The sequence below is a fragment of the Callorhinchus milii genome, unplaced genomic scaffold (genome assembly GCF_018977255.1).
Source record: "Callorhinchus milii isolate IMCB2004 unplaced genomic scaffold, IMCB_Cmil_1.0 Scaffold20, whole genome shotgun sequence".
NCBI classification, from domain to species: domain Eukaryota; kingdom Metazoa; phylum Chordata; class Chondrichthyes; order Chimaeriformes; family Callorhinchidae; genus Callorhinchus; species Callorhinchus milii.
The window spans coordinates 10,387,976-10,407,736 of NW_024704761.1; the positions used below are offsets into that span (position 1 = coordinate 10,387,976).

At 46.8% G+C, this 19,761-nt stretch overlaps 1 protein-coding gene across 2 annotated transcripts; it reads left to right on the forward strand.

Moving 5' to 3' along the window:
- The first annotated feature begins 571 nt into the window (after window positions 1–571).
- tvp23b (trans-golgi network vesicle protein 23 homolog B (S. cerevisiae)) lies at window positions 572–10,081 on the forward strand. Of its 2 annotated transcripts, NM_001293039.1 has the most exon segments (7): window positions 572–616; window positions 1,625–1,707; window positions 4,566–4,710; window positions 5,398–5,487; window positions 6,506–6,637; window positions 8,529–8,657; window positions 9,356–10,081. In NM_001293039.1, coding segments are annotated over 7 exon segments (621 nt in total). In that variant the 5' UTR covers window positions 572–607; the 3' UTR covers window positions 9,389–10,081.
- Window positions 10,082–19,761: the final 9,680 nt, after the last annotated feature.

The following is a 19,761-nucleotide window of genomic DNA, read 5'->3' on the forward strand; positions in this document are numbered from 1 at the left end:
TATCTGATTGAGGGAAGAGTGTGTAGCAATGGCCCGATCAAGAGTGGGGTGGGGGGAGTGGGGGGGGGAGGAGGGGGATGGGGGTGGGGGGGAGGAGCGGGGTGGGGGGTGGGGGGGGGGAGGGGGGTGGGGGGGGGAGGAGGGGGGTGTCCGGGGTGGGGGAGGGGGGGGTGCCGGTGGGGTGTCAGTGGGGGTGTCGGTGGGGGGGGGTGTCGGGGGGGGGGTGGGGGGTGGGGGGGTGTCGGTGGGGGGTGGGGGGGTGTCGGGGGGGGGAGGGGTGTGTCGGGGGGTGTCAGTGGGGGGTGTCGGTGTCGGGGGTGGGAGGGGTGTAACGGGGGGTGTCAGTGGGGGAGGGGTGGGGAGGGGGGGTGTCGGGGGGTGGGGTGTCAGGGGGGGGTGTCGGTGGAGGGGGTTGTCGGTGGGGGTGTCAGTGCGGGGGGGGGGTGGGGGAGGGGAGAGGGGGTGTCAGGGTGGGGGGGGTGTAACGGGGGGGGGTGTGGGGTGGGGGGGAGGGGGGAGGCAGACACTGACGGACCTGGTGGCACACGGCCACGTGACCAGGAAGCGCGTCAATGGCGGATGTTGGGAGCGCGGCTGCGGTGTAGGGATGAGGCAGGTCAGAGGCCGCGGGGCCCGGGGGGTCAGGGCCGGGGTCTGGGGGGGGAGCGGGGCCCGGGGGGGAGCGGGGCCCGGGGGGGGGGGGAGCGGGGTCTGGGGGGGGGAGCGGGGGGCCCGGGGGGGGGGGAGCGGGGGGCCCGGGGGGGGGGGGAGCGGGGCCTCAGTGTGTGGGGGGTGACCGTCTGTGGGTGTGTGGGTCTCTCTCTCTGTGAGTATGTGGGTGTTTGTGTGTCTCTCTCTGAGGGAGTGTGTGTCTGAGTGTGTGTTTGTTTGTGTGGGTGTCATTCTGGGTGAGAGTGTGTGTGTGTGTCTCTGTGTGTGGGTGTGTGTCTCTCTCTATGTGTGGGTGTGTGTCTCTATGTGTGTGGGTGTGTGTCTCTATGTGTGTGGGTCTGTGTCTCTCTATGTGTGTGTGGGTGTGTGTCTCTTTCTATGTGTGTGTGGGTGTGTGTCTCTGTGTGTGTGTGTGTGGGAGTGTGTCTCTCTGTGTGTGTGGGTGTGTGTCTCTGTGTGTGTGTGTGTGGGAGTGTGTCTCTCTGTGTGTGTGGGTGTGTCTCTCTCTATCTATGTGTGTGTGGGTGAGTGTCTCCCAGACTTGGTCTCAGGGTGAGAGTGTTTGTGTCTCTCTTTGTGTGTGTGTGGGTGTGTGTCTCTCTCTCTATGTGTGTGTGGGTGTGTGTCTCTATGTGTGTGTGGGTGTGTGTCTCTCTATGTGTGTGTGGGTGTGTCTCTCTCTCTCTCTATGTGTGTGTGGGTGTGTGTGTCCCAGATTTGGTCTCAGGGTGAGAGTGTGTGTGTCTCTCTATGTGTGTGTGTGGGTGTGTGTCTCTCTCTCTATGTGTGTGTGGGTGTGTGTCTCCCAGACTTGGTCTCAGATGTGTGTGTGGGTGAGTGTCTCTCTATGTGTGTGTGGGTGTGTCTCTCTCTCTCTCTATGTGTGTGTGGGTGTGTGTGTCCCAGACTTGGTCTCAGGGTGAGAGTGTGTGAATGATTCTTTGTGTTGCAGGAATCCAGTGATGATGGGGAGGATGTTTCACTCTTTGATGCCGGAGACGAAGTCCCACGAAAATCAAGAAAGAAAAAGATCCGGTATGGAGACGGGGTGTTCAGTCTTAGACTATTCTCCTGTTAAGACCACATTTGATGTCAGAAAAAGAATTGAAGTGGAGGTTAGAAAAAAGTTCTTTATGCAGTTGGACTGTGGCATTTTCTTTGTCAAACTGGGGTCCTGGTGCATGTGGAACCCCACCACCATACTTGACAGCATCTAAACCAAACTGGAAAGATCCAAATATATATGCAACTTACACATGGAAATTTCCCCGGGTCCGGAATGGTATGTTCACTCTCTCCCTGGAGGGGGTGCTGCACTCTGCTTATCTAATTTGGGAATATTTGGGGCGCAGGTTGGCAAGAGCGCCTCATAATGTGCGCTGGGGTCACTGTGGAGCAGTTTGACCAGCTAAAGCTGCACAGCTTGTCACTGTCTGGGAAGGTTCCTGCTGTTAGTCCAGCTAAGAACCATCCTATCCATTAGGAATTTGGATTACAGGATTAACAGGAGCTGAGGGGCAAGAGTCCCTGCCATGCTGCCCCTCCAATTCCTGCCAACAAGCAAGACTTGCCTGGATCAGGAACTAGACTACGAAGACTGTTACAAAGGATTTACTGAATTCCAATATTTTGTTAGCAATCATATCTCTTTGGAGCCAACTCAGCCCCAAAGTGACCCTGCTATCCTCCTCCCAAGGAGGTTGGTCACTAGTTGATCTTTGACTTAGGGCAGGTTTGAGAGCTCATTCGGTGGATATCGGACACCAGGAGCTGCCTTTGAGTATCCTGGTGAGCAGCATTCCTTATCACAGACACGATTGAGGAAGAATGTGTCATGAATGTGAAAATGACCTACATAGATGCTTGAGGGCTATGGAGAGCGAGGAGAGGCCTGAAATTTCTAGTCTTAGTGTGTTTTGTCAGAAATGATGCAGAATTGTAGAAAATTCATCACTTCAGTTTTAATTGGGAATCTGATTTTCTGCAAGTCTTATAAAGACCTGGCTTCAAAATAGACTGGATTTAACAACAATAATTCAACATTTTACTCATACTTAATGTTATGGCAATATTATTATGTTATCATAGTATGGTTTTATTAGGTAGAATTTGGGACTTGGGGATGTGGGATTAGATTGACCATTTCCCCACTGCTCGGGTCCCGACCCAACTGTCCAGCGCCTTGGGACGTCCTCCCGACGTGAAAGGCGCTCTATAAATGTAACCTTGTTGTTGTTGTGTGGAGAAAACCAATGCAGACTTCATGAGCCCGGCCCTCATGTTGTTAATGGCCTGTTTCTGTGCTGTAACATTCTGTGACTGTGGGGATAAAATGTGAAATCTGAATCGTGCCCGGATATGGAACAAACCTGTAATGGTCGAGCTGGTAAACTTCCAAAATGTCCCTCTCTGAGGTTACAAACGTGAAACTTGCAGTCTGTAGTAAATCGAGCCTCTGCTTAGCTAACTCGGGCTTGCTGCACACCCCCATCCTGCAGTCGTGTCTGAGTGTAAGGGCGTGCACTTGACCTCTGCCCTGGTCAAGGTCACCAATGACATCCTGACCATCTGTGACCAGGGCTCCCTCTGTCTCCTCGTCCTCTCGGCAGCATTCGATACCGTCGACCACGCTATCCTCCTCCACCGCTTGTCCTCCCACCTAAACCTTCAAGGCCCTGTCCTTGAGTGGTTTAGGTCGTACCTCTCCCACCGTCTTCATTTTGTTTCCACGAACGGCTTTTCCTCCACCCCCCGCACTGTCTCGTGTGGTGTCCCTCAGGGCTCTGTCCTCGGTCCCCTCCTCTTCACCCTCTATATGCTCCCCCTGTGGTGACATCATCCGCAGACATGGGGTTAACTTCCACATGTATGCGGATGACACCCAACTCTACCTTTCCTCCTCTACCCTCAACTCCACGACCACCGATGTCCTGACAGCTGCCTGTCCGACATCGAGTCCTGGACGAGAGACAACTTTCTTCAGCTCAACGTGCGAAAAACTGAGGCCCTCCTGATTGGCTCACGTCAGCGCCTCCGCACCTCAGGCGCTGACAGCATCAGCATCCAAGGCTGCACTCTCCACCTCTCAAAGCCATCAGGAACCTCGGGTTCTGTTCGACCCTGAGCTGTCCTTTCTTCCCCATATCCGCGCCACAACTGGCACCGCCTTCCATCACCTCCGGAACATCGCCAGACTACGGCACTACCTCACCCCTCACGCTGCTGAAACTCTGGTCCACGCCTTTATCACCTCAAGGCTGGACTATGGGAACTCTCTCCTCGCCGGCCTTCCCGGCCCTCCCTCCACACTGCAGGTCATTCAGAACTCTGCAGCTCGTGTACTGTCCCGCACCAGGCTTCGGGACCACATCACTCCCACCCTCGCTCGCCTCCACTGGCTCCCCATCCCCCAGAGGATCGAATTCAAGATCCTCATCCTCACCTACAAGGCCATTCACGGCCTTGCTCCCTCCTACCTCTCCGACCTACTATCCCCCTACCTACCTGCCCGTACCCTCCGTTCCTCTGGCTCCGGTCTGCTCCACATCCCCCGCCCCAACCGCCCTACCATCGGTGGCCGGGCCTTCAGCCTCTCAGCCCCGAGGCTCTGGAACTCTATCCCCCAGTGCCTTCGCCGCTTCCTCCCTTTCCTCCTTCAAGGCCGGTCTCAAGACCTTTCTCTTTGACCGTGCCTTCAGCTCCCCTCTCGACTCTCTACCCCCTCCTCGCTCCCTCCCTTCCCTCCCCCTGACCATTTCCCCCCAATGCTCGGGTCCTGACCCAACTGTACAGCGCCTTGGGACGTCCTCCCGACGTGAAAGGCGCTCAATAAATGGAATCTTGTTGTTGTTGTTTAACTCTGTTTCTGAAACACATTTTCCTTCTGTTCCAAGGCACCCGTTGGCATGCTTTTTCCACCTGTTTTTCCGAGTCACTGCGATAATTGTTTACCTTCTTTGTGAATTCCTGAGCAACAGCTTCATTGCGTGCTTCGTGGCAATAATTCTGCTCCTGTCGTGTGACTTCTGGACTGTGAAAGTAAGTCCTGTTTTTTTGTCTTGGTGTGCGTTTGGTTGAGTTGCGGTGCTGCTCTGGGTTAGATTTGGGACAATAATAATAATAATCCTTGCATTTGCAATAGCACTTTATTACTCTGTAGAGATGTCTTAAAGTGCTTCACAGGATATACTGTAAAGTGAATTGACAATATTTTGTCGGCGAAACCCAGCAATTAATTGCGCATATCAGTGTCCCACAAACAGTCGTGAAGAAGTCCCAGGACGCTCCATTGCAGTGCTAGGGGAGCTCTGGCACACTATCAGAGGTGTCATTGTTTATAATAATAATCCTTGCATTTGATATAACGCCTTATCATGTCTTCGAGACGTCTCAAAGCGCTTCACAGAATATACTGTAAAGTGAATTGACTGTATATTTGTGGGCGAAACTTGGCAGCCAATTGCGCACAACAATTTATAATAATAATCTTGCTTTTGGTGGAGTGCCTCTCATGTCGGGAGGACCTCCCGAAGGGTTTGGCAAGATTTACAGTAAAGTGTTGCGTTTGTGTATTTTGTCGGCGAACTCGTTGGGAATAAATGTTTAATGCACATATTATGAGAAGGAAATCACAAACATTCCCATGACGTTTTGCGCCATTGCTCATTGTTGTTGTGCTCTGGGAACGTGTTCGATGAACATCTTGTTCCATCTCTCCCGGCTCAGAATGTAACCGGGCGTTTGCTGGTTGGCCTGCGCTGGTGGAACCAGGTTGATGACGATGGAACAAGCCACTGGATCTTCGAGGCCAGAAAGGTAATGGACCCCGAACTCCATTTAAAGAAGATGAGCTTTTGTTTAAGAACAATCTAGTTCATTAATTTGCAAGACACCAGGGCCATTGTGGTAAAGGCATAAAGTAGACAAGCCTCAGAGACCATATGTTTGAAATGTCAGGAATAGAGAGAGCGAGAGCCTTACCCGTCAGCTCTTGGTTTCAAAATCAAGCTCTGGATGCTTTTGCAAAAATTGTTAGCAGTGAGTGTGAGCTGGTGGGAAGGGCTAGAAAGAGTCACTGAGATGAGGTATGCGAGAGACTGGAATTAAATCTATGGTTGTTTAGTCACTTGTATCAACCTGTCCGCTCCCTCTGCTCCACATCCCCTGCTCGGCCTGCCCCACCATGTGGGCCTTCAGCCTCTCTACCCCCACACTTTGGAACTCCATCCCACAGTCCCTTTGCCTTGCTCCCTTCGCTTGCCTCCTTCAAGGCACTTCTCAAGACCCTCCTCTTCGACCGCGCTTTCGGCCACCCTCCTACCCCTACCTTCCCTGCTCTCCACACTCCCTTATCCCAACCCCCTGCTCGGGTCCAAATTCCTGACTGTCCATCACCTTGAGATGTCCTCCCGATATGAAAGGCAGTATACAAATGTAATTTGTTGTTGTAGAATTTTTATAGCATAGAAGGAAGACTACAATGGCTGTCGTACTTTTGCCAGCTCTCTGAAAGAGTTAATCTCATTCCCCTGCCCTTTCCTCACATCCTTTTATAACTTTCAGATCTCTTAGAAGCTGCTTAACCTAAATAAAGCGAGGAGTGTACAGATAGCAGATCCAATGGTGCTGGCATGTACAAGTTGCATTTTGTACGGCTGGCCCCATACACAATCAAGAGAAAGTTGGGGGGGAGGGGGGGGAGATGTTAAGGCAAGCCTGTGGTGTCCATGCAGACACTATTTTGAAGCAGTGGGCTGCACGTTTAATCACACTTGGTTTCCTGCTCTAATTATAATTTGTTTCCCATATTTTATTTTATTTTTGATCTTCACAGCCATCCAGTCAAGGCAAGACAGTCGGAGGGGAAGCAGAATCCAAAATCTTCTGGCTGGGTTTGATTGTCTGCCCTATCATGTGGGCCATTTTTGTCTTCAGCACCTTCTTCTCATTTAAACTCAAATGGCTGGTACGTTGGTGGCACCCGGCACAGCCTCAGGGCGATCACAGCAGGGTTTGTGGTAAACAGCAGTCTGTGCAACACCCAATTGTGTCATTACAATTATAATAATATTATAATTATAATTACAATAATAATAATCCCTCCAAAACAAAAACAATAATAAATTGGTCATTTTCAATCCACGACTGTTTGTGGGGACGCTGCTGTGCGCAATTGGCTGCTACGATTTGCCCACAAATATACAGTCAATTCACTTTACAGCATATCCTGTGAAGCGCTTTGAGACGTTGAGAAGACGTGAAAAGCGTATATCAAATGCAAGGATTATTATTATTACAAGGGAAAGTTATTTTGACAGGTTGATGTCAAGGGGTGGGAGCGGGGGGCAATGATGAAACAGTTTGGAACGTCCTTCCGATGTGAAATGTACTAAACAAATGTAATTTTGTATTGTATGAAGGTGTCGAATGAAACTTTTACTGAGGATATTATATGGGAGCTGAACGTTAGATGTCGTAACGAACACTAAGCTGGGTTCTACAAATCTATTTGTCTTCCTCCGATCATTAAGCCCCAACTATAAGGTCCTCAAGGAAATGTCTATTCATAGAAGAAACCCCCTTGCTTATTCGTAAATTCTCATTGCTTTCCCCGCACTCTTAGCACTGGGCCTGGCTCAGTTGGTAGCGCTCTTGCTTCTGCGTCAGAATGTTCAGGGTTCCAGATGTATGTTTGGACTGAGCTTGCAGTCTGGACTGACTCCATTGTCGGAGGTTCTGCCTCTCAGATGAGATGTGAATGTTAAAGATCCCATGACACTATTCAAAAAAAGGGAGTCTCTCACAGTAACCTGGTCAACAATGCCCGAGATAAATTGGTCTTTCTCTTTGTGATTGATTGTTTGGGGGGAAATTGCTGTGTGCAATTGGCTGCCGGGTACGTTTTCTCACAAAAATACTCTGAGGCATTTATAATAAATGCAAGGATTATTATCAGCCTTAATACTGTCCTTACAGGACATGGGGAGTTTACATGATCCTTCCCCTTTATTTGTTTTGGTCAGACGGGTGTCTTGACACATGTGAAGAAACATCACTGTGCTTAAGAGAATCCAAACCAAACTGAGAATTCCATGCATCCCACCTACACATGGAAATTCGAGACAGATTGTTGGAATGGAATGCGCACTCTCTCCCTGAAGGGACACATCCTGCTTACCTAATTCCGGAAAGTATTAGGTGCAAATTGGCAAGAGCCAAGGCTTGGGGACCCCAGAGTGTGCGTTGGGGTAATTGCTGGAGTCTAACCAGCTAAAACCGCATGGCTTGCCATTGATATCACTGTCTGGCCAGCTTTACTGCTGCTTGTGCAACGATGACCACCCTACCTGTCAGGGCTTTGGCTTGCAGGGTTAACAACAATAACAACAAATGACATTAGGAGCTGAGTGGGAGGATTACCTGCCCCCAGTGACTGGTCTGCCCTTCCAGGTTGGTGGTGGATGGAGGAGGTCCATCTGTATCAAATACAGGACTCTGTGGAGTCCTGTAGCTCAGTGGTTAGAGCACTTGCTTTGCAAGCAAGACACCTGGGTTCAATTCCAGGCAGGGCGAAACCTTGGGCAAGTTTCCTTACTCCACACGCCTAATAATAATCCCTCCAAAAAACCCAAAACAATAATAAATTGGTCATTTTCAATCTACGACTGTTTGTGGGACATTGCTGTGCGCAATTGGCTGCCGCGTTCGCCACAAATATACAGTCAATTCACTTTACAGTATATTCTGTGAAGCGCTTTGGGACGTCCTCCCGACGTGAAAAGCGCTATATCAAATGCAAGGATTATTATTATTATTATTATTAAATAAACTCACCGTTTGACTTGCCTTTGGAACAGGCGGTGGTGATGCTGGGTGCTTCTCTGCAAGTGGCTAATTTGTACGGATACATAAAATGCAAAGTTGGAAGTGGAAAAACTCTGACCAGTATGGCTACCTCCTACCTGGGCCGGCAGTTTCTCAAATCGGTAAGTGCTTTTCGGATTCCATTCTCTTCCTGGCATTCCAGGGTTTAACCGGTTTGAGCAGCTCAATTTGTTTGGAGTTAGTGTGTGCAATAATGTACCATGCAGGTCATATCCATGTGTGATTGTCCACCTGAAACAAAGCCAACAGCTGCCTATTATCATCTGAAGCATTTTAGCAGGATGCAAATCAGGAGCTGAACCTTTAAACGGTGTGTGAGCCAAGCAAGACAGGGACATTAGACTGCACGGCTCCTGTGGAGAAAAACACTGGTGCAGGCTTGATGGGCCTGTTTCTGTGCTGTAACATTTCTGTAAATCTTTGAGGTTTGAACCTCTCTTGCCTGTATATTCTAACACAAGATACATTTGCCCGGTGATTCCCAGGAACGCATTGTCTGGAGTTAGAGGGTTACATATTTCTTGAGCTGACCTCAAACCCAATCAGTGCTCCTTCTTCACACTTCCCCTACGTGTACAGCGTGCCAGAGTCATTAAAGATCCCAAACTCTGTTTTCAAGTCTGTCCGCCATCGGTCACTAATACTGTGTTGGTGCCATAACCAAATCACCCGCAAGCCCGTCTTCAAAGTGCGCATGAGGTAGCGTCCCTCCATGCTGTAAATGGTTTGCCCCAAACAGCTCGTGTGTGTGTGTACCTGGTGTCACAGCCTGACAGTACGTTTTACTTTCTCCTCACAGGCAATGACTAAAGAAGAGAGCCCTGAACCCTAAGGGATGGAGGCATTCGGACAATGTATCTTATGGGAAATGGTGTTGCTAAAGACAGTTTAGTGAATTTACCTTTAGTATCTACTGGTCCCATAGGAAACAAAGTGTGGGACAGAATTCAGATAAGCAAGGACGTAGTTTTCTTCGATTGATCATGCATTGGGTGCAGGAGCCAGTTTGGGCCTCGTTTGATTTTATGTGGTTGAATTGAAGATGTGAGGGAAATATTTTGAATTTTATGATCACTCCAGATTGGCAGATATTGTATGTGTGCACGTGTGTGTAACATTGTCTTGTGTATTCCCATGTATGTCCGTGTGTGAGTATGTGTGGGAAGGAGAGAGGAGTAAGCCAATATTAAATTTCTTTGGATCAAACACAAAAATGTTTAACAAATTTTATGCTGGGGAAATAAATTTTGAAGTAATTTGTTCTGTCTTCTAAACCAATGATATTGAGACTTTTGAAGCCTCCAGAACTAAGCTTAAAGCGAAAAGATGACGTAAAGACCTTTGTAGACTTGAAATAGCAAATTTTAAACAGCTGCATGACATAAGTGTTGGTCAGTTTTGATTTTCTAAAGCATAGCAATAAACTAATACGTGACCAATTAATGCTACACTATAGGTTGAGGAGCATAAAATCTACTTTTGTACAGATTTGCTATTTATGAGAGCATTAAAATATTGAAAGTTTTGACTGCATTATTTTAATTTCAATAAATGGTAAAAGGGCCACACACCCATCACAAGACCCGCAGTGACTTTAACATGCAATTAAAAATATTGATAATACCTTGAAACCTCTCTCCGACTGCTTTTAGCCAATTTTCTGCTCCCCTCTTCACCTACCCCGCAACCACCCCACCCCCCCCCCCACAGGCTTCCAGTCCCAGTGTGAATCACTCAGAGACATCCTTCTGATGGGTATCTGCAATTCACACACGGGGCCGAAACGGAAACATGTACAAGAAATCTCCCATTCCCACATGTGCTGATTTTCGTCGGCTCCTTCTGTTAGCTCCCCCACCCCTCGCTTTATTGTCCTGCTGGCCAGGGATAGACCTTGACTCAGGTTGAAACCTGCGAGTAGAAGATTCCACTATTACAGCGCTGGTCCCAGCATTATAACTACACTTAGCTTTAAATTCCAGCTTGCTACACATTTTCAGCGGAGTTTGACCACAAAACACAGTCACTCCATTTTACAGTATATCCAGTGAAGTGAGATGTCCTGACATGATCATACTCAATAACACTCAAATGTCTTATTGTCTCAAAGTAGCAGGACAGGGGTTTATGGTTACCAAGAGCATCTTCCAGACATTTCCAGATGTGTTTCTTACAGAGTTTAACAAACACCTTGAACGGGTTATTTCAGGAAGCTTTGATTTATTTAAGAAACTGTCAAGCGGCAACGCATAGGTGGAAGGATGAGTATGCTGCAAGGATGACATTTAAATGGGTCACCTGTCTTCATTAAATTGGTCACTCATTTCATTGGCTGTTTTTGGGGACATTGCTGAGCACAAATTGGCAGCTGCATTCCACAAAATACACGTCACTACAATAAATCCTGTGACGCGCTCCTGCTGTGAATGGTGCTATATCAAATGCAAGAATTATTTTATCTGAACCTTTCGTGAGCTTGCGAAATGTAATGTTGCGTTGCTTACCTGTTACAGGGTACACAACGAAACATCGTCTGCCAGTTCAGGTGGAGATTAAACATTCCACGGCAGAATTCGAAAAGAGAAGGGAGTTCCCCTTAGCGCTCTGGCCAATAAATCCCCTGCGTAAAATGGGTCACGTACTCCATGACTGTGTGTGGAACATTACTGTGCTCAACAGGCTGCCACAAACGCCCACAACGTACACGGGCAATCCACTTTACAGTGTATCCTGCAAAGCACTGTGAGACATCACGACAACACGATAAGGCGCTGTATCAAATGCAAGGATTACCATTCCTGTTGGACAGAAGAGGGCGCTAAGTGACAAGACACCGGTGCTATTTCCTCCGGGAAATGAGTGAGGTGGTTACCACTCAGCAGGGTCACTAGATTAGAAACCCTTCCAGGAAAATAGCAGCACAGCAGCAAGCTCCCAAATGTACTTATCGAAATAAAGCAGGTTTGCTTTTATTAGTAGAAGTGATGTAACAACTGGAAGGTCTTATTTTAAATTGACCATAAATTTATCTCGAGGCGAAACAAATTCAAAAGCCTGTCACTTCGAGATGCTTTTTATATGCAATTTCATTCTAAACATAGCCTAAACATGTGCTATTATAGGGCTGTTATCGTTGCCCGTTGACCTTCAGTAAACTCTCCCACTTCAATAATAAAAATACTTGCTTTAATAATAAAAAAAATTGAACCAGTTACTGCGTTCGACATCCAGGGTGTCCTGTGCTGTGAGGGGTTTGCATTCTCAATTCGGATGGTGTAAAGATAGTGCTTTAGACAGCTCAATGAGCTACATTCGAAGATTTGTATCGCTGTAATTAAAAAAACAACAAATACTTTGTGGAAAGCCCTCTGTCTCTGCCTGCACTTGCCCCCTCGGTTTTCCTCTTCCAGGTTGCTGCAGCGCAGCAACAACAACAACAAATTGCATTTATAAAGTGCTTTTCATGTCAGGATGGCATCCCATACTTGGAATTATTTTTTGCACAGATAGCACAAAAGTGGCTTGTGTTAATATGCCCCAGACTCTTCATGTCTTACTCTGTTGGGCGGTATTTTAATACCAAACTGTGGAGTCCTGTAGCTCAGTGGTTAGAGCACTCGCTTTGCAAGTGAGAGACCTGAGTTCAATTCCAGGCAGAGGGTGAAACCTTGGGCAAGTTTCCTTACTCCACACAGAGCCTAATAATAATCCCTCCAAAACCAAAAACAATAATAAATTGGTCATTTTCAATCTACGACTGTTTGTGGGACATTGCTGTGCGCAATTGGCTGCCGCGTTCGCCCACAAATATACAGTCAATTCACTTTACAGTGTGTTCTGTGAAGCGCTTTGGGACATCCTCCCGACGTGAAAAGCACTATATCAAATGCAAGGATTATTATTATTATTATTATTATTACTCGTTCCAGTCAGATTCCCTGGTTTGCACGGAGTCAGCTGCCCTTTGCTGGGGTAGTGTTACCAGAGATACAGTCGGCCTCAGAGCCCTTGGGCTAGGGAGGACTCTACTGTATCCATTGTGGATCCACTGATTACTGCTGGAGGTTCAGGTCTGTTAGATGGGCACAGGGTTACACTGCCTGTGATGTCCCAACAGTCGAGACTGGTCAACACAGCAAGATTTCCGGGGGAGCGGGAAGAGAAGTTTTGCAAATCTGCAGTAGGGGAGGGGAGGAGAGAAGATAGAGGGGTGGGGACAGAGCCTATATTTACTGAAGACTACAACTCTGAATGTCTGAATCTCGTGGAGTCCTGGTTTTGAGCACTCCCCTCGCAAGCGAGTAGACCTAGTAGTTCTGCGTTGGTGTGCATCTCAGTCAGTGTCACAGTAGAGTGAGGAAAAGGAGTCAAGACAAAACCAGCCTACTCATCTTTTAGTATAAGTTACCTTATTCAGACCTAATACCCTCTGTAAGTATAGATACTAGAAGTGATTGCTGGTTCAGGGACCAATTATTTTGTAGCATAGAAAGTAACACTTTCAAACGCACTCAGCCATCCATCATTGGGAGGATTTGGAGGCACAGAGATCTCTGGGAAGAAGAGGGGAGGGATTCCTTCCACTCAGTTCCTGTTAACTCTATAAGCCAAAGCTCTAACAGGGTGGTCCTAGCTGGAAAAGCAGCGAAAGGAGAAGGGAGTTCCTCCTGGTGTCCTTGCCATCAATCCCGCCAAACAAATTACTTGTTCACTTGAAGGCTGTTTGTCGGACATTGTTGTCCTGACTTTACAATCTATTCTGTGAAGTGCTTTGCGACAATCCTCCTGAAATTAAAAAAAGTAAGTATTATTATTATTATTCGCCTCCTGTTATTCTTTCTTAATCTCTTCTGAGAATTCGTAGCCAGGGAGAATTACCAAATTCCCCTGCCAACTTACCTTGATGACATTAAATATCTTTGCATTTCAATTAGTGCCTCTGACTTCATACCTGATACTTCCAGAATTTGCCTACAGTGTGTCTAAACACTTACATGTGACTGATTCATCCTCCTTAGAACCACCTTCCATCTACTTTTCTCCACTTATTTCTCTCCTTTCCCTTAACGTCTCCCCTTTCACCTGAAATCCTGCCTCAAATGTCTGACTTGTGTTTCTGTCTATCTGCCTGTGTTAAGGCTTCACTCATTGTTTCCCTTCACTTACTGGTTTAAATCCTCACCACCTGATCAAACAGCAGTAATCTATTCAAAGGGTTCAACTAACATCATAAGTTGAGAGCTAAAACGTAAGCAGCCTCTAAGCATTGGGTTACATTAGATTGGTTCCCTGGTATTTGCTGTAATAAAATATCTATGCAATTCAGACTGTACTTGGATTTGAATAGAGCTGCTGCTAATTCCCTCCCTTCTGGGTGGGTTAATAACTGTTGTCATGACTTTTTATACAGTTCTTAGATATTATCTCCAGTCTAGTAACTGGGAATTTCTATGTGTGTTACAGATATTTAATCTACAAAATGTCCAGTCGCTACACCTTCCAGTAAAATCCTGAGAAGCACTTTGAGATGTTCTCCTAACCTGAAAGGGGAGAAGTTAAGAGTAGAGAGGTTGTCCCTACCCAACAGTGCCCCAAATAAAATTGGTCATTCAATTGGTCATTTATGTCTGTTTGTTTGTGCGACATTGCTGTGTGCAATTGGGCTTGCTGTGTTTGCCAACGAATTCAGTCACTACACTTTACAGTAACCCCGGACTCTTTGAGATGTCTCACCAACATGATAAGGGCTTATGTCAAATGCAAGGATTATTAATATTATTATTACCTTCTTAATGGTTTTCAATAATGGTTCAGCAGGAACAATAACACTGCCACTTTACATATGAATATAACTTACTTTTCTTCATATAGAGCTTTCCCTAAAATAGCTACTCTTTGCAGGAGATTGATATTTTATTCACCAGGTAATTTGTCAAGCCATTTTTGAATAGTCTTATTAACAGTCCCAGTTGTATCAATGAATATAGGAACTATGTTTGCTATTATAATTATTATTGTTGTTAAAGGTGCTGTATCAAATGCAAGTATTATTTTTAAATTCCAGTGAAAGCATTTAAACCTTTGGAGTCCTGTAGCTCAGTGGTTAGAGCACTCGCCTCGCAAGCGAGAGGATCTAGGTTTGATTCCCGGCAGGGTGAAACGTTGGTCAAGTTTCCTCAAACACCTCTGTTTACCTCGCAATAAGTAGGAACCCTGTTGTTAGTCGATTGGTGGATGGCTTTTCTGGGGGTAATAATTCCTTCAAAAAAGTAATAAATTGGTCACTCAATCCACAACTGTTTGTGGGACACTGCTGTGCGCAATTGGCTGCCGGGTTTTACCCACAAAACATAGTCAATTCACTTTACAGTATATTCTGTGAAGCGCTTTGAGACGTCCAGAAGTCATGATAAGGCGCTATATCAAATGCAGATGCTATATTATTGTTTGTATTGTGATCTTGTCTGATAATGTACTCTACACATACAACAGAGAATCTAATTGCAAAACAGTGCAATTAGATTCAAATGACAATAAATAATATTATTATTAGATTACATATCTTGTGCGGAGAAAAACAAAAAAAGCGGATTTGATGACCAGTTTCTGTGCTGGGCTCTTGACACCTGCAATTCTATGGTATTTCATTGGCAAGATGTTTACTGCAGTTGTGTTAAGCTGATACACGCATTCATTACATCCAGGCTCGACTATGCAAACTCCCTGCTTGTCGGCCTCCCCAACTGCTCCTTCCACAGACTGCAGATCATCCAGAACTCTGCAGCTCGTGTCCTCTCCCGCACCAGACTCTGTGATCCTATCATCCCGATCCTCGTCCGACTTCACTGACTTCCCATCTCACAGAGGATACAGTTCAAGATCCTGGTCCTCACCTTCAAAATCTTCCATGGTCTTGCTCCCCCCTACCTCTGTGACCTCCTAACCCCCTACCATCCTGCTTGGTCCCTCCGTTCAGCGGGCTCTGGCCTGCTTCACGTCCCCTGCCTCGCCCGCCCCACTATTGGTGGACGGGCCTTCTGCCAATCTACCCCCATCCTCTGGAACTTCATCCCACAGTCCATCCGCCTCGCCCCCTCCCTCACCTCCTTCAAGACCCATCTCAAGACCCTCCTCTTCGACCGTGCTTTCGACCACCCTGTTTCCATCCCTGCCCTCCACCCTCCCCGACTCCCAGCTCGGGTCCAAAACGCTGACTGTCCAGCGCCTTGGGATGTCCTCCCAACGTGAAAGACACTATACATTTGTGATTTTGTGGTTGTTATTGTTGATACTCTGTACATATTGTATCACACAGCTGTATTCTGAGCTGGAGCACACAACAACAATAAATTACATGTGTAAGCGCCTTTCATGTCTGGAGATGTCCCAAGGGGCTGGACAGTCAGGGAACTGCACTTGAGCTGGTGGTTGGATCAGGATGGTTGGAGGGCCGGGAGGGTAGGGGTTGGAGGGTGACTGAAGGCACGGTCATAGGGGAGGGTCTTGAGACGGGTCTTGAAGGAGGCAAGGGAGGGGGCGAGGGGGAGGGACTGGAGATAGAGTTCCAGAGAGTGGGGGCAGAGAGGATCAGCAGATCACATTCACTGATGTACCACTGCCACTTATTCTTTATTCATTCCGTCTGATTTTGCTTTTATTCAAACATTTCTTTTATTACCACAAGGTGCAGAGGGAAGACTTGGGGGAAAACAACAACAAATTATTAAAAACATTAACATGATCTTACTCTGTGGTGCGAAAAGGAAAAAAAGAATCTCTCTGCTCCAAGGATGAGGTTTAAGCTATGGTATCCATTTTAAAACTGACCTTTAATTTCTCTCCTGTTGCTCTCTTACAATGTGTTTCTACCAGAAGCCCCATCACTAATCAACAGGGGGCGTAATTTGAGCAGGAGAAACATCCTGATAATATAGAATCACAGCTGTCACAAAACACAAGTCATTCTGCTGTGAAAATTTAGACAAACCAAAACAAGTGGAGTTAGTGACAAAACCTACTGGTCTTTGAGCCACGAGCCTGGATTGAGGCAAGGTCTCGTATTTTTTCATAAAGAAAGAGCTGGAATTTTTATAATAATAATCCTTTGATTTGACACAGTGTCGAGATGTCTCAAAGCACTTCACAGGATATACAGTAAATTGGATTTACCGTGTAATTAGTGGGTGAAACCACACAAGCACCTTATCAAACCTTATAGAACCATATCACAATAAAATGGCTCAGTACCTTACAATAATTATGGTTAAATGAGCCGACTTTCTTTGTTAGCGAATGTTGCAGCTATTTTATGCAAAACAAAGCCCCACCAATACCCGAAGAGTGAATCATCACATTATCTGAACCATTGTTGGCCAGGACATCGAGAGAAACTCCCTTCTCTTTTCCAATAATGTCATGAGCAGGCAAGAGGGGTCTTGTTTTACTGTCTCACCCAAAGGATGGCACTTCTGACAATGCAGAGCTCCCCCAGTTCTGCACTGAAATGTCGGCCTAGGCGGTGAACGCAAACCTTGATGTGGGCTTGAACCTCCTGAAGCAGGAGATTAGGCAAAAGTGAGCCAATCTGGCACAAGTTGTTACTCTCTTTGAAGCGGTGCACTACTCTCAGCGAGGACATTGTACATCAGAGAAAAGATGCATTGGGACAAGGCTGCATTTGAGTGTGCCTGCATTGGAGTTGGGAAACCAGAACAGGGTTGAAATGGAGTATGACTGCATTGTTGTGTGACTGCATTGGGGCCTTCAGGTGACCTCAGTCCTCAAAGAGCCGGTCAGCACCACCGTGTCCTTTTTAGGTTTTATTCCAGCCGTCACTTCCAGCTTTGGTTTCCAGAAACCGTGTGCGACCATCTGACTCATTTTACTAGCGGGTGAGAGTACACTGAGACAATGTTCCTGAGCGCACAAAGACATTTTCTGCACATATGCACGAGGGAGAGTGGATCTCGTAACAAACCTTGTTCTGTTATAAATCCACTGGGCTTTGCTTTGGCTGTGCTTCGTCATTGCACACACCTTGTATCCTGCACACAATGAATTCCTGTTTGCCAACAAAGGTTACCCTCTGAGTGGACTGTAATTATGTATGACATTCTGCGGTGACACATGACACATGTTTCTTACCCTCTCCAGGCTGATGTCAGTTGGCAGTCACCGACTCTGCACTTCCTACTGTTGCAAGCCCCTTGAGAATGGCAATGCGCCCAGGCCAGCTCTCTGAACTCCCAGAGAGAGGAATAGATGGTGCATGATTCAGAGGGAATGTTTCAGTATTTACTGAAAACTGCACTAAATGAGTCAGAAAACCGAGTCATAGAAGATGGGAATTCTCTATACAAAGTGTGTGGGTTTGGGGCTGGACGGGGGTGCGTGGGGGTTGGGGGATTCAGCCCACACGTGTCTGTGCCACTGCTCTCTGTTTTCTCAGTCACACTGGGACTCTATCCTGTGTTATAGCGTTATGCAGTGACTATGGCTGTGTGAACTGGGGCTGTCAATGTTATAGGGCTGCTATATAAATGCAAGTTGTTGCTGTTGTTTTTCTAAATTGCTTTTTAAAAAATTAATCTGTCTGTCCAGCTCATTTCCCACTTCGTCTAATATCTTTTACGCGACAAGAAAAACTTGCGTTTATATAATTGGCGGGCGAGCCTTCTGCCACTCTGCCCCCACCATCCGGAACTCCATCACGCAGTCCGTCCGCCTCATCCCCTCCCTTGCCTCCTTCAAGATCCAGCTCAAGATCCTCCTCTTTGACTCTGCCTTCGATCACCGTTCATCCCCCCCTGCCCTCCACCTTCCCCAATCCTTTTTAATTTACAGTTATACAGCACCTTTCACATCAGGAGTACATCTCAACGTTCACTCACAGTACTGGACGAGCACCTGAGCTTGGGGTGTGACCCAAGATGGGGAGGGCGAGGGGATGGTGGAGGGAAAGTGCGATCAAAGATGTATGTTTTGCGATGGACCTTGGAAGAGAGGATGGAGGTAGTGAGTCTGAGTGAACAGTGTTTATTGTTCAGGTACTGTCATACTGTCAATTAGACATTCGTCCTTCCTTAGGAAAATGCTTCAATTTGCCCAGGAGTCACAAAGGCCAATTGCAGACTGACTGCTTAATAAAGCTGCAAAGAAAATATGTTAGGTTTCCGAAAACCTTTCAGCATTTGTATGTGGTATTTTTATTGCATTACAGCAGTGGGTGAAGCATTGTATTTATAGTATAGTATCAGTGGCTAGAGCAAGCAAGTGATCTGGGTTCGAGTCCCGGCAGGGTGAAACCTTGGGCAAGCTTCCTTGCTCCACACGCTTGATAATAATCCCTCAAGAAAAAAAACAATAATAAATTGGTCACTTCAATCCACGACTGTTTGTGGGACGCTGCTGTATGCAATTGGCTGCGGTGTTTCGCCCAGAAATATAGAAAGAATTCACTTTACAACATATTTTGTGAAGCGCTTTGAGACGTCCAGAAGATGTGAAAAACGCTATATCAAATACAAGGATTATTATTAGTAATAATAGTAGTAAAGTAACATTCCATAGCTGTGCGGAGAGCACTTTAGTCTCAGGCAATAAATCAAAGGCAACAGGCAACAATGTAAGGAGAGACTACTACGTGGGGTGGAGCGAGCAGGGATTAGTTTGAAGCAGCCAGCAGAGCATAGCTTTGCATCGCACACTGGAACACCCTGCCTTCTGGGAATCTGTTTGCTCGCTGGTTCTGAGTAACCCTTCCCAGTTGGGCTAAACTGACTAATGGACGAGGAATGTAATGCAGTGACTATGGCTGTGTGAACTGGGGCTGTCAATGTTACGCTGAAAGATACAGGATCCGCCCTGTTCTCCTCTGTGCATTTCCGAGCAGGGATCGCAATGTGTGCACCAGCTGTGTGGCTTCCTGCTAATTAGCAGCCAATTTATTCCTCTTTAAAGCATGGAGCTATTATGTTGAGAGTCATCAATTCTCTTTCTTCTCATTTTTCAACATGGAGTGCAATGGGTTACGAGGTGGGGGAAAATACCTGCGCCGTCTTATCATGCTGGCAAAACATCTCAAAGCGTTTCACAGGATTTTATTATAAAGTGTAGTGACTATAATTGTAGGAAAACTCAGCAGCCAATTTACACACAGCATTGTCCCATGAGCAGCTATGAAGCGAATGATCATTTTTTTCTGGG